The 21,737-nt window shown below is 48.7% G+C and overlaps 1 protein-coding gene across 6 annotated transcripts in view; it reads left to right on the top strand.

Moving 5' to 3' along the window:
- Nucleotides 1-21,737, top strand: part of SNX13 (sorting nexin 13) — a 2,094,218-nt gene that overhangs the window by 82,270 nt on the left and 1,990,211 nt on the right. For all 6 annotated transcript variants that reach the window (XM_069648499.1, XM_069648500.1, XM_069648503.1 and 3 more), the window contains one exon: nt 70-182. In XM_069648499.1, coding sequence (XP_069504600.1) covers nt 70-182 — 113 coding nt within the window. The remainder of the gene's footprint in view (nt 1-69; nt 183-21,737) is intronic.

The raw sequence follows: 21,737 nt of genomic DNA on the forward strand, positions 1-21,737 counted from the left end.
CGATGTATTCCAATGAAAGTTTCAGTGTACTTTATGCCTTCTTTCTACTTTCCTTTTACTCTCTTTCAGGCCAGTCCTTCCATATGGGGATGGGGATTTCTTGGCGTTGTACTGTTTCTGATAACATTTGGACCCTTTGCGATATTTTACTTGGCGTTTTATATCCTCTGCTTCGCGGTTGGGTGAGTATTCCTTCCTCTGGATGCCTCCATTTAACTGCATCCCAATTGATTTTGTCAAATCAAACAGTTCAATTATTTGTTTTCTTTTGTGTGCGATTAGAAATGTGCAAATACAATTATTAATTACTTTATAATTCAAGATGACGTACAATATACAGCCGTAAAAGCTGGTTAAATACTCTGCCATCACCTATTTTGGGGATTTTAAAGTATATATCCTTTCATTTACAAATCAACAGTAAGGGTAGGAAAATAGTTTTAATCAAAAATTCTTAGAGTAATTCAGCAAATAAAGGGGAGGGGACAACAGAGATGAGTAAGGCCTGAAACCCTTCTAATAACATTCATAGGGTTGTATGTCAGAAATGCAAATTTGCAATGTTCGCAACTACCTGAAAACTTTGCAAAACCTCAGTTCCCTCTTCAGACTCTGTAGGGAAGACAATACAATTTCAACAGTCTGTGGAAGACAGTAATGTTCTTATAGGTCAGCTTCTGTAAAAACAGCATCCCTAATCAATGCATGTTTTAAAGGGAAATGTTTCATAAAAACCTCATGAAGTGGAAGTAGGGAAATGGAGACCTTTTGCTCTATCCAAGCTTCTCATAACACACCCGATCAAGAAACTTAAATATGAGAGGTAAACCAAGAGTAGGATAATGTTCTCATTCCTGATCAGCTTGAACACTTCTAACTGGTCTTCGCATTTCGGGATCGTATCTCTCCAGCTCTGAAATCTCTCCATTGGCTCCCAGTGGATGCAAGGATTAAATTCAAAACCCTCTGCATTGTCCACAAGGCTTTCTGGGGCATGGGTCCAAAATACCTTCAGCTATCCCTCCACAAATATCTCCCCTCTCGAGCTCTTCGCTCCTCTACCCTCTGGGTCAGTCGTTTTTCAAAGAAACGAGCTGGGGGTAGATATCTGTCTTCGGCTGGGGCCTCCCTCTGGACAGCCTCCCTGCCACTCTAAAACTTGAGGAGAACCATCTCCGGTTCCGGAAGCACCTCAAGACCTTCCTCTTTTCTTCTGCCTTCGCTCCCCTTCTCCCCTGCTGATCTGTTCTCTCTTGGCACTGTGCACCTGGCCACCCTCTGTACTCCGGGCCCAGGTACCTGCTCACCCTCCCGCACTGCCTCTGGGCCACCCCTTGCACTGGGGTCTGTATCTGTACCCATACAGCACCCCCCTTTTTATTCCTGCACTTATCAGACCTACCCTGTCTGCTGCCTTAAACCTAGCACTTGCAAATTGCTGGCTGCACTAAAACCTTTTTTTGCCTTCATTATTTATTTATTATTTATCTGTTTCTCCTCTGCTTCGCACTTTCCACTTCTCCCCATTCCATGCACTTTTCCCCTCCCCCTCTCCCATGCACTTGCGCGTTCTCAATGTCACTGGGCCTAGTAAGATCGATGTTTTGTTCTCCCCTGTTCCCCTCCCTTGCCTTGTCTCTCTCTGAAACACTTGTCTACGAGCGCGATAGAAATAAAATATCAAATCATATCATTTAAGAAGCCCAGCTTGACTGTACAGTAAATATATATGCACAATTTAAACAGTCCAAAAATGTAAAAAACATCTTTATCTAGAAAAAGGGTGAATGAAAATAATAAATCCTTCATAACCTAAGGCCAGTAAAGGCTTGTGGGTGAAAATAGTACACATTTCAATAAAATGACAACAACCATTTTATATGCCTAGTCAGTATAGGTATTTAATAGGTTTTTATTGGAGCCTGTAGTTTGCAAGCTTGAATCACCAGGCAGGTCAGATCGGCCCTTCATGCTTCTAAGGTTGATTTGAGTAGCTTTAAATTGACAGATGGCACTAATTTTTGCAGCAACTACAAGCAGGAGGAATTCCAATGTCTGTCTAGCTCCGTGGCCACCTACAGTTTTATTTGATTTCCTAAAAAAGTGGTACTCCAGCTAACCTGGGCCTACATGTTGCAGTTGTCGCATTTCTTTTCTGCCTTTTGTTTCCAGCAACCGCTGACCTACCATCCACCAGTTGATCACATTCATTTTATGTGCATGATTTTTAAGAGGGATGGCATATGGCAGGCAGGCTTACTGCATACCTGCAAACTAACACCTGCATACATGCTGCTCAATGACGGTTGGGTTGACTGCTGTCACATATGGGATAAAGTACCTCCTATTATACATTCTATGGATATTACGAGTCATCAAGAGTACCGTTACAAAATAGAGTACCACTGCCAAAGGTATAGTTCCTTTATAACAAGCTTGCTAGAGAGCCCAGTCAAGATGGCTGTGAGCTCCTAGGTGATTCCATAATATCTGATCCTTTATCCTGTCTGCCTGAACGGCCATCTCGTTTTATTATGATCAATTTGAAGCAGGATCGTCTTGTGAACAATCCGGATCAACTCTGATGTGCAGGAGTTCCCTAGTGTAAAGACTGGCGTGGGGTGTCTGTACTCCTGCTCTCTATATGGTAGAGGATGCTCTCTATATGGTAGAGGAGAGTCACAGAGACCCCCAGCCAATATTCTCTATTGTTGGTAGCAATGGATGAGCAATCGGGGCCTAGCTTCTCAGGAGGTGATGCAGGCTGGTTCTTAAGTACAGTGTAGTCCCCAAGCACCCACAAAGGAATGTCCACACACTGTATTAGTTAAAACAGAGTCCTTATATAATTAAGTTTCACGATTATATACACTATTACGATAACTCACTTTGTACTCTGTTAATCTACAATGGCAAATATACACAGTTGTACGTTGTACCACAATTATCAGATTTCATTGAAGTGCATCAACTCTACCTTGGTCAAATGTCACACAAATCAATTAATAAAGGTAACCAACAATAGACATAGGAAGAAAGCAGTTGCTTAGAACAATAGGCAGAATACTGGCCCTGCTACCTAGACACAGTTCTGTGCGGAGATCTCCCCACCCCCACCTGGGCAACCGCTAAGATAAAGATATACTACAAGCCCAATCCATATATTGTTCACAAGAGACGTTCCAATAGTTCAGCAACCCCAAAGTACCTGGTGTTGTAGAGTTCCTCGTCAGAAAATCGATGGCCCTTCTTGAGTGTACTCCCTTTAAGGCAAGAGCCACAGGTCATCGAACGTACGGCGATGAACAGGGTGAACTACGGCGGGGAAGTGGCAGCTTTGTTCCTAGCGGTGCTCGTCGACGATGAAGTGTAGACATCCTGCAAGGAAGAGGCGTGCGGGGCACCTCAGCGACGATGGTTCAGGAACGCAAAGAGTTTGAAGAACTGTGGCCCTGCAAGGGCGTTGAGTTGTCAGCGTCTCTGTGGTCGTCGGGTGACGGGAAACCCACCGGTGGATGCTCGTCGACGGCCTCGACTTTCTGTGGCTGGACAAAGGGGTCGACGGTGCGGACGAGAGCCTCCTTGAATCAAGTGTTCTTAGGCAATGGGAGCGCTGCAGCTCCGGTCGGTGACAGCGGTCGTCGACGGTGATGGACAACAGTCTGGGTGCTTCCCCTCGGGAATTCCGCGGCAGTCCCCCTCTCCGGTTGGCAGCCTTTCATAGGTCTGTCTACCAGGGAGCTTTGGTATAGATCAGTTAGTGCTCGATGGTCCCTCGTAGCTCGGGGAGAGGTCTCCTTAGTAGGTCTTCTCTTGGAACAGTTCTTGGAGACACAACCGCTTTCAGATCGGCGAAGTAGAGCAACAGCAATTCTTCTCTTCCAGCAGGGCTTCCAGGTCAAGCTTCAGTTTCAACTCCAGTTTCTCTTCAGCTTCTGAACGAATTCTAGCAGTGAGAGGCCCCCAGATATACTGTTGATCAACAGTATTCAGTATCCCATTCATTCTGCTGGGTCACACTCAGGCAACCAATCACTCAGAAGGGCATTCATGCAGGCAGGCAGCCAATCAGGTGCATATTGCATTCAGGCCATTCACTTCTCTCCAGACACTCACAACAAGTTATGTGTATTGGGCCAAGTACCCAGCCATTCAGCCCTCCACACTGTATTCATACCAGTTTCGGGCAGGGCTGTCTCAGTCTTTGTGTCACACACCAGATACTAGACATCCACAACACAGAATGTATATTTGTAACACACTCCATTCACCCAGGTCCCACCCACAGGGTGTACCCACACCATACAGTCACCGGGAAGGCTCCAGCCAGTCTGGCCTGGGCTTCACTACAATACCATATATGGAACTTCCACCCAACAGCCATTCGGGGGGAATGGACAGAGTCAGGGCTTCCCATGTCTTTGGAAAAACAAGGTAACAGGCAATAGAAAGGAAGAGGCCACAGGGGGCCATCTTGTTTCCTATCAGGAATCAACTGATTACAATGACTGGGCCTGGATACCCCAAAATGGGAGGTGGTACTTGGAGCACCTGTCAAATTCAGCATGGAGTTACCACCAGCCCATACCCCGCTCTGTGGGCCACACACAGATGCCCAAAAACATACACTAGGGGCACAGGGTTGTACCCCCACCCACGGGTGCCATAAGGGTATCCCATGGGTTAGTACACCAAACCAAAAGAGAGCTGCACCGCCAGGAGTCCCACAGGAACTCCTGCATGGAAAAATGACAGAACACACGATAAAAAGCATTAAAGGACAAGGATACAGAGGCCCTGTCCCTCCGGTGCATTTCCAGCATCAAACCTAGAGACCGAGATAACGAGGCATGCACAGTCGGCACGGCGGGGAGGCAGAGCCCCCGCTGAAGATACTTGCTGTTGAATGCAGACTGTGACGGCACCCAAAGCGGGAAGTGCAGAGGATCCTCCTGTTTCGGGACAAGGGCTACTGGCAAGCTATGAAGGAGATGCGTGGAAGTTGGTTCCATTCAGACTAAAAAGACACTCTATCGAATGCCCATGACCCTGCCAACGTCACGAGGACTGGGACTTGCCAGAGGACCAGCCGGGTAAGGTGGCGCTGTAACTCTCGAATCCCTCTGCCACCTGGGGGCAACACACAGGGCCACAGTGAGTGGTGGCCGCAAGCTGCATTAATGAGCGGATAGCTTTGGCGAATCGCCCGGCCTCTGGCTAGATGGTGCGTCAACGAGCAGAAGTTTGGGACCTGCTCTTACCTTAAGGAATAACTCTCGATGCAAGCCTGGGCAAAAGGTGAGATTGCGAGTGCCGCCGCAGCTTGTAGAGATTCTGATCTGTTGTGAGGGACGGGGAGAGTGCCTCTGGCGTAGTCTGGGGCTTTTCCGAGGGCCTTGGTCTATCGAGCAAAAGGAGGCACCATCCCCACTAAAAAAAACAGACATTTGAGGGATATAAAGACTGGTTGGCAGCAGGAATAGTATCAGGCGTTCCAAGGACATGCTGCATCTCATTGCAGGCAATGGTTGAGGAAAGCGGGCTGGTGTTTCAATCTTTGTAGTTAATGCACCTAGCTCTTCCATCATGTTGTGAGGCACAGAGCAGAGATGAAACGGGCCCCAGTCACCTGCGGTACCACTACTGCATGATCTGAGTGACTGGAAGATAGGCCTCGATCGGTGGTGCAATATTAGAGGGCACTGACAGGCGCAACAAGTTTTGGGCGTGATTGAGGACCATAATTGGCATGATGTCAAAGTCACAAAAATCAGGCAAGCAGCAGACCAAGCTGCACTTTGAGACCCCCGCCAAACCACCAACATCTGAGGATTGTTCCCTGAATGAAACCTCACGGCCCTCGCTGCTGGACCCGGGCGGAGCACTAAGTGACAAAATAATGCTAGGCCAAGTACAAGCAAGCATTCAATCATTGAACGCTAAGATGGACACTTTGACATGTAAAGTAGACAACATGCATGTGCGCCTGGATAAACATGGAGATCGACTGGACGAGGTTGAATGTCCACAGTTGAAGATGAGCCTAACACAACCAGGAGAGATCTAGCTGTGATCAAGCAAGCAATGAAAGAACTAACGGACAAGCAGGATGACCTAGAATCTCGCTCCAGGTGCAAGAACTTGCAAATTGTGAGAGTGCCTGAGGGGGCAGATCAGCATAATATGGAAGCCATGGTAGAATCACAAGTGGCAGGAATCCAATACCGGCAGAACCTGCTCGACCATTGATTGCCAAACTGCTAAACTATCGGGACAGGGACCTGGCTTTAGGCAAAGCGATGGGGTGGGGGGTGCCCTTTGACATACCATGGAGCACAGATACAGCTTTTTCCTGACGACTGGGACAAAGTCCAATCCTCTAGGAAAACGTTCATCGATATCAAAAGGAGGCTCAGAGAAAGTGACATGAAGTATGCTATGCTATTCCCGGCAAGACACTGGGTGGAACATACGGGAAGGACATTATTTTTCTACACAAATGGAGGCCCTACCTAGCGCATGGCGCCACAGAGGAAACCATGACTAATGGGGATACCTCCTGTAACGCACATGGAAGTTGTACTGAAGCTTGAAGGAGGGGGAAGTTTGGTACACTGGCAGAAGGGGTGCAATCCAATCATGAGGATTGCCCAGATGGCCTCCCCTGGCCAGCCCCCATGTGTGAGCTATGGTTTTGTGCTTCGGCAAGTGGGGTTTGGGGGAAAACTGGCAGGTTGGGGTTGCTGGTGGGGGGGTGGATAAAGGGGTTAATGATAAGTTTGTACGGTGGAATCTAGAATTGCTCTACCTTACTGAATATGGAGTTGACGCAGCATTACATGGTTTTAAAGATAATGGGGGAGAAAGAAATTACTACGTTACTTAGGAGTATGACATAGAACGTGAGCGGCCTGAACTGCCTGAACTGCCCATCCAAGTGTTGCAAGGTCCTCCTATATTTGCAGAGACCTCATGTAGAATTGGTGTTCCTTCAAGAGACTCATTTAACTCCTGGTGGGGAATCGAAATTTGGGCAAAACTGGGGATGTCATTGTTACTTCTCATCCTACTTTAGATGGGTGTGCATCCTTTTACACAACTATGTTGGGTTCCGCCTGATAGCTATGGCTAAAGATCAAGAGAGAAATGGCCTACTAGTGCGGGGAACCATTCAGGGTTGGTTGTACGCAGTGATTACTACTATGGTCCTAATCAGGATTTGGAGGAAACACTAGAGTGGATTAGCCGCCAAGGGTCACAGACCGGGGAAATTATGTGGGCTGGGGATTTTAATGCGGTCATGCAGCCCGACCAGGATTGCACCAGGAGGTTCATAATCTGATACAGAAGATGACGCGCAAATTGCACGATATGTGTTGAGTGTGGGAGGTTGTTGATGGGAGGATGTTTGGAGGACTAGAAATGTAGGGAAAGCGGAATAGATGTTTTACTCCTAAATCCATAATTCTGTATCCCGGATGGACTATTTTTTTTTTTTTGGTCTTCCACACACTTTTAAGTACAGTATCCTAAGTAACTATTCAGGCACGCACGCTATTGTGCCATGCTTCGGTATTGATGGTCATTGTGCTACCTGGTCAAGGAAGAGAGAGAGAACACCCTGGGTATTCAAGATTGAGGGGTTGACAGATTGTGTGATTAGGGGGGAGTTCATTCGGGGATGCTTAAGCAAATTCGCAGTGAACTAGCAGACACTGAGGCTCATATTGGAACACTATCCCATATGAGCTCGTATAGGAACACCATCCACAAGGCCCACCAGACTAGGGTACTCCAACCAAATCAGTGCCCCGAATCAATAGGGCCAAGGCAGGAGGAATAGGCTTCCTTTATCTTGCCCCGAAGATATGGAGTGTGCTCCCCACAGCCCTCAGAGCCGAAACCTCACTCCATGCCTTCCGCAAAAACCTTAAAACTGCCCTCTTCAACTAGTATGCTAGCTTAAGGTCTGTTTTTTGCATGCACCTATGCTATGTTCATCTACTGTAACGAGCGCCTCAATGCCTTCTGTGTTTTTTCTCCTGTGTAACTAAGCTGCGAATAACCACTGTAACCAGTGCCACGATGCCCACGGGCTGCTGTGCGCTTAACAAATGTGAATAAATATACGGCGGTTGCAAACAGAGATGGCCACACCAACACGGACAGAACAGATAGAGGTTAAAAAACAACTGCAGAAGGTCAGCGAATTGGCACATAGAGAAGTGAAATTTCTCCAAGGGAAAGCAGCAGTGCAGCAATGCGAGGAGGGACAGCACCCAAGTTGGTTATTGGCAAGAGTCGCAAGATTAGTTGGATCCAAAGATTGTATTGTATCAATAAGGAATGAACGAGGGGAAGAGAGGTTTGCAGATTTGGAAATAATTCAAGAATTTTACCGGTTTTATGGTCAACTGTACTCGTCCCAGATGCAGGTTTCCCAACAAGTGGTGAATAACTGCTTAGAACAAGTAGCATTATATTGGTGCAGAGATGAGGAGAGGGAGTAGCTGGGCCCTCACCTATCAGTGATGATGGTGCTGTTGGCTATTAAATATCCCCCATCCGGGAAATGCCCCGGATCGGATGGCTATACAGCCACATTAAACACTTCGCCGGAAAATTGGCTTCTCATCTACTACAGGTTTACCACCAAAGTGTGAAGGACGGACGATTACCGGATTCCACGAGGGAGGCAGTGGTGATAGTGCTGGTAAAAACAGACAAATCGGCAAATGATTGCTCTTCTTATCGTCTCATATCTCTTAATAACCTGGATAACAAAATTCTGGCATCTAGGTTGGCACCACTGATGCATAGGGCATTGAAAGTTGATCAATCTGGGTTCATTCCAGTCGCTCCACCTCGTATGGATTACGCAGGATGGGGGCGTGGCCAGCACGCATGCTGTGAAGTCGCACCTCAGTGAAGCTCCTGTCCGCGATCCTTATCGCCGCCTGAATTAAGCTGTTAACGCTAAGCAATCGTCACGGAAACAACATCTGCTGAAAGAAGAACCTCCTTTCGCTGGAACGCTTCAACTCCCGATTAAAAATGGAGTTGGTAGAGCCAGAAACGAGCCAAGAGAAGAGGCACCCCCATGCTCCCAAGATGGCAGAGTCCCGTGTGGGTGCCCACGCTTTCAAGTGAGCTACGCGAACTCAGCTCCCACACCGAGCAACATCCAGGCAGTTATCACCTGCTGGGAGAGGGCCCTGTTTCGGCACCTGCGAACTGACCTCCGAAGAAAACTGGGCCCGCAACATCGGACACGAGCGTAATAAGGAAGCGCCTCTACCCACCAAGATGGCGGGGGCCTACAGGGCTCCCTGCGCCTTCAAGTGAGAGGCGTGAACTCGGCTCCCAGCCTAAGCAGTAATTGTGCTTCTACACCTGCTGGAGGGGAACCCTCGTCCTGCGGCTGCGACCCGACCCCTGAGGAAATCGGGGTCCGCGACTTCGGAGGTGAGGGAGATAAGGAAGCGCCCCTGCACACCCAAGATGGCGGACTCCAACGCGAACTACGGCCACACTATGTGAGCGACGAGACTGTGGAAACTGTCTCCGCTTGCTCCTCCTGCAGGTCCCGCTCATCGCTACAGACCCTGATACTGGCCACACTTGGAACGGCGCTGCCCACCGACCCGGTTGCCCCCCTGGTCCCGGTTCTGGGAGTGAGCGGAGTACCCGGAACACGGCGGCATAAGCACCGGCCGCACACAAAAGATGGGGCACAGGAGACGGTACTCCACCGCGGCGCTCCTCTGCAAGGCCCACAACTGGGTTGAATTGGCTAGACCACACAACAGGCAGGTCTCGCAACCATACAGGTGCCCACAGGACAGAGGAAGCCGCACGCTGCCCCTAAGGAAAGTGATGTCGCCACCCAAGGCCAAATCCAAAACAGCAACAATGGACTCTTTCACGACGGTAAGGCCCAAGCAGCTGCCGCAATCTGACCCCGCGGTCGACACCGGACCCTCGAATCCAGAAGCAGCGCCCGACAACACACAGGTCCTCCGGGCCATAGCAGAGCTCCGCACCTCCATAGAAAACGGGATCGATGAAGTAAAATCGGACATGCAGCTTATGCGCCAGGACGCCCGCAACCTAACGGAGAGCGTGAACACTAATGAAGCTGTCCTACAAGAAAATGTAGAAAACACTACAGAACTGAAAGCGCAGGTCCGCGACCTAGAACAAAAAGTAGCAAGGCTGGAAGCACGCTCCGAGGATGCAGAAGGACGCGCTGGGCGCAACAATATCAGGATCCTAGGTGTCCCCGAAGACATGGAGGGTCCGGACCCGACAAACTTCATAGAGACAATGGTGCAGCAGGAAATTGGTGCGGGTAAACTCTCACAAGGATTCTCGGTGGAGCGGGCTGACAGATCTCTTCAAAAGCGCCCACCACCAGGTTCGCACCCGCGACCGATTGTAGCCAAGATCCTCAATTTCCGGGACAGGGAAATAATACTGAGGTATTCCCGGGAAGGCGGAGTGATTAGAAAGCAAGGCTCCACGATAGTCATGTATCCTGACTATACCCCTGCAGTGCAACGCGCCAGGAACTCCTTTATTCCAGTGAAGGCGAGACTGCGGACACTTAATCTTAAATGTATGTTGCTCTACCCATCTCGCCTCATGGTCCTTTATAAAGGAAAAACAGTCTTTTTAGAATCCCCAGCGGCCGCATACATGTGGCTCGAGCACAATAACCTGGCGGACGACGACGAGGAGCCTCCTAAAACGAACAACAGATGAACAAGAAACCGGACTCACAAATATTGGCGTCAGACCCCACACTAAAGCACAAGGCAGTCTTTTAGCTTGCACCTGGGGTTACAACACAAAGATAGCTGTATCGGACAGGAGCACCGGAAACCACAAGCGGACATGTTAATGGCCCACCCCTACGAGACATGTGCAGGTCTTATTCCCGCACAACGCCCACGCCGGAAAGCCTGGAGAGGCTCAGAAAGCTTGGGAGCCCCCGAGCGCTGCACGTTCATTGCAACTGCTGGGGGCAGTTTGGAGTTACACAGTCCGACCTACTGGTTTGTTGGACTGTTAACAAAGTTGACTGTTTAAGCTGCGACAACTTGCAGCAGTTTTAATTTGATGCTACAGCCTTCATGCAGAACGAGGAACAAGGAACGGCGGCCAACGAACTGAAGATGCAAGAAAAGAGGTGAGAGGGCGAGAGGCAAACGGAGCTCCCCGGGGGGGGGGGGCGCCCTATGCATGGCAATGCAACTTCGAATACTAACTTGGAATGTGAGGGGGTTGGGGTCCTACCTGCGCCGGAACAGGGTCAGGTCCCATCTCCGCAGGAAGAAAGTAGACATTGCGATGCTCCAAGAGACTCGCCTCACAGTGGAGGACCAGACGAGGCTACAGGAGCACTGGAGAGGTTAAGGACAGGGAGCCCCGTACTCCAAATTCGCTAGGGGAGTGTATACTTGGATTAATCCTGAGGTGCCCTTTCAGGTGTTAGGGACCGAAGCAGACACGGAGGGGAGATATTTGATACTGTGGGGAGTGCTTGAGCAAGTGGAAATCTGCCTAGTCAACACATACTTCCCAAATCATGGTATTCCGTCCTTCCTTGCTAGGCTGCAGACGATACTGGCGAGAAACAGAGACAGCCTTTACATATGGGGCGGAGATCTCAACTGTGTGAGGAATGGGAACCTAGATAGGTCCGAACCCCCGCTGGAGAGAACGGATAGGACCTCAAGGGTGCTGAACAACTTGCTGGAACAACTAGACCTCGCAGATGCCTGGAGGGAACACCATCCCACAGACAGGGGATACTCATTTTACTCCTCCCCACACAACCTCCACACGAGAATCGACTACATGTTTATAGACAGAGCACACCTAGCTCAGGTAGGATCGGTACAATACATGGGCAGATCGATTTCGGACCACTCTCCCCTGCTTATGCACTGGGCCCTGAAGGGCCCTAGACCCCCTATCCCGCTATGGCGAATGCCCACGGAGGCACTGAAAGACCCAACATTTAAGGAGGAGCTGGGAGAAAAACTAGTAGAGTATGTCACCAATAACAGTGGCAGTGTGGACCGCTGGAGCACAGTATGGGAGGCCCTGAAGGTGGTAACGAGGGGAGAAGTTATTGCCGGGACAGCGGGAGTCAGGAAAATGCTGAGGAGGGAATTGGAGGAGAAGAGGGAGGAGGAAATAAGGCTGGGAGAAGCTAATAGCGCCGGAACTAGAGGGGAGGAGGAGATTTTGCAGGAGGCTCGGACGAAGTGTCACCAGGCGTGGGGGCGGCTAGCAAAATTCGATCACGCAACACGTACCACTAGAGCACACATAAACGGGGACAAACCAGGTAGGCTATTGGCCTGGCTGTGCAGGCGTGAGCACCCAAAACACCCAGTGACCGCGATAAGAGACAAGAAGGGAGAAATAAGAACAACCCAACACTCAATAAACACCACATTTGCTGACTTCTACTCCACACTGTACGCACACGACACCCAAGTACCGCTGACAGACATACAAGACACCCTGGAAGAGATAGGACTCCCCAGGCTGAGTGACCAACAACAAGACTCATTAGAAGAGCCTCTTACGCCTGAGGACATCACAGACGCTATTAGATCCCTGTCCACATGCAAGACCCCAGGAACGGACGGGCTCCCCCCGGCGTTCTACAAAGCATACGAGACGACACTAACCCCACTACTACACGAGGTATTCCAGGAAGCCTACGAGACGGGAACCCTACCCAAGACCATGAGAGAGACGCTAATAGTCCCGATTCCCAAACCGCACAAACCAACTGATGAATGCGACTCTTACCGACCGATAGCTATGCTAAATTACGACAGTAAGATACTGACCACTATCCTGGCCAAGAAATTATCCAAAGTGATAGGAAGTCTGGTCCACGAGGATCAGAATGGTTTTGTCCCTGGCCGCAACACAACAGCCAACCTGAGGAGACTACAGCACATTATAGCGCACACAGAAGGAAGCCAGGAGCACATGGCAGTATTGTCTTTAGACGCCATAAAGGCATTCGACTCCATCTACTGGGAGTGGCTGATAGAGGTGCTAAGGGAGTTCGGATTCGGGGAAGGATTTGTGCGCTGGATCAAGGTACTGTACAATGATCCAACAGCCAGGGTAAAGACGGGCAAATGGGTATCAAGAGACTGGAACATACAGAGAGGCACTAGACAGGGCTGTCCCCTTTCGCCCATGCTCTATATTTTGGGGCTGGAGCCAATCGCAATTTATATAAGGAAGCAATTCTGGGATGCTGGAATACGAGTGGGAAGGGGGCACCACGTTATCTCACTATATGCAGATGATGTCTTGATCTAACTGACAGACCCAAAAAACAATGCCCCTACAATTTTGGAAGTGCTACACAACTTTGCTCGCTACTCAGGGATACACTTTAGCAGACAAAAGTCATGCATGTTTCCACTAGCGGGCTTGAGGCGGGTAGGAGTAGACGACCTACCGCAGGTTGGGGTGAAGTAGCAGCCCGATATGTTCAAATACCTGGGGGTCAGGATCAGACATACACCTGAACTCGCGCACGAACAGAACACACTGTCGGTAACTCAAGGGCTCCATAACTCGATGAAATTCTGGTCTAGACTACCACTCTCAATGATGGGCAGGGCATCAATAGCAAAAATGATCATACTGCCTCGATACCTATACTTTTTCCAGACCATCTGCCACTACATCAGACCACCTTTTTTCCGAAAATTGGAAGCCCAGATCAGAGACTTCATATGGGGGAAGGCACGTCACAGACTGGCACTGAATATCCTGACCCTTCCGCATGATGCAGGGGCCATACAGCTCCCGGACTTTGAAAGGTACTATCTGGCTGCCCAACTCAGCCACGTTACCAAATGGCTGTCGGATGAGGTCACCAATGAAACCGGCCTACTGAGTGATCTCGTCAAACCCAGATACCTCAAGGAAATAATATGGGCGCCTCAGGATCGAACCGATAGGGCCCCAATACTAGCCGAATTGAGTAGACAAGTATGGGAGAGAGTTAAAACCATCACACACTCGAGGAACCCTTACTCCCCGGAAATTCCATTAATGGCAGGCATGAGAATGACACCAGCTGATGTCAATACGCTTAGGCAATCGGAGGGTCGGGGAATATACGCCTGGGGGGACATGTACGAGGATGGGGAATTTAGAGAGCTGGAATCACTGCATGAGATAGAGGGCCTACCTATGGGGCAATTTCTATGGTACCAGAAACTTAAGCACGAGGCGAGGGTGAGATGGACTGACTGGCCAGAGGAACCAACGATGACCCCCTAGTGACAGAGATGTACAAACTGAGTGACGGGTGGAGGCCAGTGTCGAGAATCTACGCGCAGCTAAACGACAGGCCCAACCCCCGCGGTGCCATACTGAGGGCCAAATGGGAAACGGACACTGGCGAGGAGATCTCAGACAATGACTGGGGAAGGGCACTGCAATACCCAAAGGCAGTGTCCAGAAACGCCAGGTTCAGGCTAATTCAAATAAACGTCCTATATAGAACATATATGACCCCGAAAAGGGTAGCAAGCTTCAAACGGCAAGCGGAGGCGCACTGCCCATGGTGCACTAATGACGAAGCAGGCCTAATACACATGTTCTGGGGGTGTGCAAAGGTAGACACCCTCTGGGCCAACATCAAACAGACATGTATGAAGGGCGGAGTAAGTAGATATGAGTTGACAATGAAGGAATGCCTGCTGGGCATGTATCCCAGGTTAAGCAAAATAAAGCACATTGTACGGGTGATGGACATGGCATGCATACTGGCAAAAAGGGAGATAGCGATGTCGTGGAAGTCAAAAAAAGGCCCACAATACACGAGATGGAAGAGGGAAATGGAGCGATGGACGGCCGCAGAAACAGAAGCATGGGGGATAGGGATCGCCGGGGATGAGGGCGGTACTAATGCTAAATTTGATGCATGGAAGGCCGTGGTGAGAGACATGTTCCTACCCTCCGATGACATGCCCCCGTGAACCAACAGGCGGGACGAGTGGTGCACAGTCACACGAAGTGCGAGGCTCATAATGAAATAAAGAGGGAGACGCCACACGATGGGGCAGATAGTCAACCCCACCCGCCCCCCACCGAATAGACATGGACAGGCCACCAGGTGGATCCAAGATAACGTAATCTCCACAATCGTTCAGCATGAGGACAGTTCAAGCTTTTCAAATGTTGTTGTTTTGTTCAGTTTGTTGTTACTTTTTAGGAACCAATCAAATACGTTTTGAAATTGCAAAATGGCGCAAGAAATCAGTGGGAGGGGGAGATTGACACTGATGTAATGCTAATTTCAAAATGCCAATAAAAACATTTTAAAATAAATGTATTACGCAGGATGTTTGGGTTGATGTCAGCGATGCAGCAAGATTATCTGGTCGTGGCTGCACTTCTAGACGCCACTAAGGCATTTGACTCCATGGAATGGTCCTTTTTGTTTACGATACTACGCAGGATGGGGGTCCAATTTTATATCTTTAGTCTCGCTGTTGTACGCATTGCCCAGAGCCAGGTCGAACAGTCAGCTTACCCCTGTCATAATGTTGGGAAAAGGCATGCAGCAGGGATGTCCCTTATCCCCATTGCTATTTGCATTGGCGATAGAGCTGCGAGCTCAGTTTAACAGGGATCGCCAGTTACACAGAGGAATACAACTCCATAATCTAGAGTGGTTGTCTCCCTTTATGCGGATGATCTGGTATTCTTTGTTACTGATCCAAAGTGCAATCGTTATCCGATCAGACGGGATGTACTGGCACTTGGGGACGTCTCTGGGCTAAGAGTTAATGCTGCAAAATCATTCCTTTTCCCTTTAACGGACAGCACCCAACACTATGCAGACAGGTGAGTGTTCCAGTGGCTTGGGGACTTCACTCGATATCTGGGAATACATATCGGCCATGCTCCAGCAGACTTGTATAATTACCAGAGAGTGATGGAACAGGCTAAACTAACGATATAGGTGGATGGACTTGCCGCTTAACCTCTATGGTTAAAAATGGTACTGCTACCACAGTCTTTGTGTTTCTCAATGTTCCTCTGGTGTTACCCAGTGAATATTTCAGAGCTCTGCGATCGGCGATACTGTTGTTTATTTGTGCAGGGAAGCAGTCTAGAATTTAATAGGGGGCGGGTTGACTGCACCATTAAATGAAGGGGGACTGGAGTTACCAGACTTTGAATCTTATTACAAAGTGCCTCAACCAGGGTTCCTCCTCTACTGGTATGGGGATCAAGTAGATAGATGACATGTGTAGGTGGAGAGAGCACTGGTGGGGCCATTCCTTTTGCGGTAAATTATTCTGACTGCACCTGACAAGACACCCTAAGTAAATAATATGGTAGAACTGACTGCAAAGTGTGGACTCGAATAGAGCAAATACAAAGGGGCGCATTTAACCAACAGAAATACGGTCATCTACATACCGGGAATCCATTAACTAGTGAAAAAAGCTATGTTACTGTCATGAAACAAGTGAATGTAACCTGCTTTCGTGACCTCTTGCCGAATGGTCAGTTTATAACGCTGGTAGAGATGCAGAACAGGGGGGGGGGGGGAGACACACTTGGATATAGTTCTATATTTTAGGCTACGAAACTCCATGAAACGGATGCTCTGGACCGGAGGTGGCCCGATACTTGACAAAATGCTTAAAGGCTCCCACGATGGTAGGGTGGCCCGCTATGTATGGTATGTGCCTTAAAGATGAGGTGAAAGTCAGTCATACCTCCTGAGAGAAATGGGAAGCCTCATTGGGATGCACCATTTCTAAGCAGACATGGAGTTATTGCTGTGGAGAGACAAAACTGGTAGCTCTCAATGCCAAACTGATCCACTTCACATACTTACACCAATTCTACTACTTGCCTACTTCACTTCATAACTGTTTTCCGAAGTCACGTAGGTGCGTGAGATGCGGAACCACACCAGCCGGTTTCCTTTTTTTTTTTTTTTTTTTTTTTTTTTACATTTTGCCTAGGGTTGGCCGGTGATTTTGGGAAGGGATCTTTGGAACACGTTGTGAAATAGTGGGAGAAAGATTAGACCCGAAACCAATAACTGCATTCTTGGGCTACACCAAACCTATCCCCAGAGTGTGAGGAAACTAACCGGGCTGCTCCTGCTCCTAGCCAAGTGAAGGGTGGCGATGCTATGGGGAGAGACCCAGTCTCCCTGGCTGGAGCAGTGGTGGGCGGATATCTTGTACTGCAATGATATGGAGACGGAATATGGCAGATTGTCGCACCCTACGGCGAAACCTAGAGACATATGTGGACCGTATATCCACTACCTCTTTTCCCAAACGCTGTAAAAAAGATCTTGATTTTGCCTCTAGGAAATATGTACACTGAGGGATGAAATTACACGGTGCTACTGGAAGTGGGGGGGGGGGGAACCATGGAACTGGTAGTTTGATGCTTAGCCCCTTTGCCCTCTTGTGATATACCACAATGGTACTGTATCTCTATCTCTAATTGTAATGCATAGACATATCGAGCTTGAGGGATGCATTCTGCTCTGCTGTTTTCCATTTTTCTTTTACTGTTAAATGTGTCAGCAGGTATGTGCTGTATGTGTTGAAAATGCCAATAAAGAGAATAAAAAATAAAAAGCTTGCCCAACATGCAGCCCAGCGTCCACAATGTGGCTTGTCAAACCCTTTTCAGTCGCCTGCAAGCACTGCAAAACAAAGTAAACATGGGTCAAAGAGCCATGTTTACTCTCTGTAATTCACAGCCTCATCACTACCCTCTGAAGCTTCCTAATGGCTGGTAAAGCTACAAGAGGTTGGACCCCGTCTTCACTCGCACGCCATGCTAGGCCTCTGACAACAGGGTCTTAACTGGAGGAGCAGAGAGAGCAGCTGTGAGAGAACATGGGTCTTCGCCTGACTTGCGCAGCACTATGTGCAACAGAACTCTTCGTTGTGGGGTGTTGCTAGGTCTGGAAAAAGATCTGGGGCTATGCTAATGTCGGGACTGTCAGGACTCTGGGCTAGGTAGCGTTTTGGTTGTAGCCCCTGAGCTTCTATCCTGGGCTACAACCAAAAGACCCAGGGCTATAGCCCCTCAGTCAAACCACCCCCACCCCCCGCAACGCCTCTGCTTCATTGGGAACCAGCGCAGGCATTTGGATAAATGCAGCATATTGGCTGGTGGAACTTGGCAGGGTCATGTAATTTAACTGGAGAGGGTGGATGGTATTTTGGGTACTGTGCATTTGATGCAACTGTGCCAGGTGCTGAGGCATGCATATGATGGCATTTGGGCAAGTTGGGATGTACCTTACCTATTGGGACTGCAATGACCGAAAGTACCCGCTACTCTTGGCATGTACTAGAGATGGCTGCGTATGTGGGGATGTACCTTACATGAGATGAATCTACTAGGTATAGAGGCAGTAACTTGCATTAGATTGGATTTATTGGGGCTTTTGAGGTTGCACTTGGCCTATGAATGCAGCAGGTGCACTTGTTAGGAAGACCCTTAAATATGATGAACTCGCCTGGCATATGATACGTTGTTTGGCATAAAATGACATTAATTAGGCATTAGAATCTGCACTTGGTACGCTGTATGATGGCACAGCAAGCACATGTCTGTGCCTTGCATATGGTGGCACTACCAGGCTTTTACTGGGATAACATGCATTAAATGCCATTACTGAGGCCTTTGAAGTGGCACTTGGCATAAAATGGCAGCATAGTCACCTGTGACAATGTACCTTACATACGATGACTATACCAGGGGTGTGAGGTATTCTTATATTACTTTATTTATTGTTTGTTAGGTGCTTATACAATAGGAACATACTGTTTCAAAGCACCTGCAGGGCAGGGCAAAGGGAATTACATTACAACACAATATTCAAGAGCAGAGGGGGCAGAACACAGGGAGGGTGACAAACCTGCTATGCCTTGTAAGTATTGAGAACATGCAAGTGCAGAAAGGAAGAAGGGATAAGTGCTGGGGAGTCCGAGCCCACGGATGAAGTGCTAGAAATGTAGAGTGCTAGAGTCTATTCCAAAAGAAGGAGCCAGAAATGCTTTACACACAAAGAGTTGGTGCCAGAGGATCGAAGTGGGCTAGAGGGAGAGTATTTGGAGATATAAAGTTAAAGATAGTGTGGTCCCCAAGCCCAGACAGCCTTGTGGATGATGCAGAGGGATTTGAATGTAATCGTGCAGCAACCGGGAGCCAGTGAAAACCTTTTAGTAAAGGAAAGATGTGATCCCTGGGTTTAAGGCAATGGAGAAGTCTAGCTGCCCTATTCTGGATAAGCTGGAGGGGTCGCAGAGTGGAAAAAGGCAGATTCAGGAGGAGGCTGTTATAGTAGTAAGTCTAGAAAGAACCAGGGCTTGAGACACATTGAGCCTCTGTGGGAAAGTGAGAAAAGCTACAATTCCTTTGAGAAGGAAGAGCTGATAGTTGGACTTCTTGACAATGTCCGGAGTGTGAGGGAGAAAGGAAAGAGAGTACTCCAAGGTTTCTGGCTTTAGTAGACGGTGCAGGGTGAGAGCCCAAGGAGGAAGACCAGAGTGACGTTAAGGAGGGAGCAGGGGTCCCAATGGGAAGGATCTCAGTTTTACAGGTGTTAAGGCAGCGATCATTGGAGGCGTACCAGGACTGGATGGCAGGCAGCAAGGGATGCTTGAGGGTGCAAGAGGGTCAGCAGGGAGTCTGAAGAAGAGCTGTGTGTTGTCTGTGTAACGCTGGAAGTTGGAGGAGAATGTAGAGATGAGGCGTACAAAGAGAGAAAGGTAGATGTTAAAGAGCCAGTGGGAGAGTATGGAGCCCTGAGGGACACCACAGCTGGAAATGGAAGTAGGAGAGGAGAACGTGCCGAGGTGGAGGTGGAGGCAAAGGCAGCAGCAGTCACTCTTCATCGGGCGGGTGTTAGTGAACGAGGTAGGTGTGACTTTTGAGGGGGGGGGCCCGAGGGAGGGGGGGAGAGAGAGAGAGAGAGGGAGAGGGAGAGAGAGAGAGAGAGAGACTCTCTCTCCCTCCATTCCTGCCCTTTAAGGCTGCTAACTTACAAAACTATTTTTTGTAAATAAAATTGAGCTTCTGGCCTTGTATCCTGCTCATAATATTGGCAAGGAAGAGGAAAGATTTCATAGACTCAATCTGGGGAGAGCTCTAAGCTTTCATGTTTCCAGGACGGCAACGTTGCGACAGCATAACCAACTTTTCATTGGTTGTACAGGACACAAACTAGGTCTGTCTGTTACCAAACAGACTCTATCCAGATGGATCATAATGGCTATTTTGGAGTGCTACAGGCTATCTGGGAAAGATCCACCAGAAGGTTTAAGGGCTCATTCAACTAGGGGCATAGCTACACCCTCTGGTTTTCAAAGGGGATTTCCGATAAAGGATATCTGTGAGGCAGCTACGTAGTCCACCATCCACATGTTCACAAAACATTGTTTAAACACCTCCTAACAATGAAGGAATATTTGGGAAGGCAGTTGTATGCTCCATTCTGGACAAACATTAACTCTCAAATTCTTACTCCCTTCTCCAAAAGAACCTAATACTGCTGTGGGAGTCCATCGTAAGATGAGGACTTAACTGGGAGGACACAGTCCATTTGAAGAACAAGTTACATACCCTGGTAACGTTATTTCGACTGGATGCTCCTCCTGCATATTCCCAATCGCCCTCCAAACCTACCCCACTGTAGAATTTCCGAGCTGTAGGCATTGTGCTCTTTTAGGCTTTTCTCTGCTGGGGCCTTACTATGGAACAGCCTCCCTGCCCCTCTGAAACTTGGAGAACCATCTACGGTTCCGGAAGCACCTCAAGACCTTCCTCTTTGCTTCTGCCTTTGCTCTTCCTCTCCCTTACTGATCTGTCTGCTACGGCACCATGCACCTGGTTACACTCTGATTCGTGCCCAGGTCCCTGCCCACCCAGCCACACACCTGCACGGCCTCCTGGAAACCCTTGCACTTGGGTCTGTATCTGTAACCCTACAGTCCCCTACCTGCACTTATCAGACACCCCTTATCTGCGCTTTAAACCTTGCATTTGCCACCTTGCTGGCTGCACTACCAGTTGTTTTTTTTAATCCCTTGCTCAGCACTTTCCACTTCTCCCCTCTCCCTTGCACTTTCCTCCTCCCCCCACCCCCTGTACTTGCACGTTCGCAATGTCACTGGGCCTAGTAAAATCGTTGTTTTTGTCCTCCCTTGTTCCCCTCGACTCCCTCGCCTCGTTGCTCTCTGAATCACTTGTGTATGAGCGCTATACAAATAAAATATATCATAAATTAAAGGCACTTATCAAGGGTGGTAATTCTGCATGTGGGTGGCGAAAACCCCCCCAAAAACGTAAAGGAAGCCAACGGGCGCTGCGTGTGGTATATGTACTCGATGAAGACATCAGCCAAGGTAGAAGCCCTCGAGGGTTATCAAGTCGAACGTCTCGATGTACAGTGTTGAAAGATTATTATTTCTTTTTCCAAAGCAGCTGAAAATGGAAACAGAGATATCATAAGATGAGAAATACGTGGGAGGAACCAGTCGAAAGAATGTTACTAGGGGTAAGTAACTTGTTCTTCTCTTGCATCTTTTAATTCTTTTGCCTCCATGACACTAACCTCCTGGTGGACTTCAGAAATGATTCTAACCAGGTAGAACCTTCTTGAGGAGAAACAACAACCTAAAATA

This window comes from Ambystoma mexicanum, chromosome 2q (genome assembly GCF_040938575.1).
Source record: "Ambystoma mexicanum isolate Mex_15411 chromosome 2q, UKY_AmexF1_1, whole genome shotgun sequence".
Taxonomy (NCBI): Eukaryota; Metazoa; Chordata; class Amphibia; order Caudata; family Ambystomatidae; genus Ambystoma; species Ambystoma mexicanum.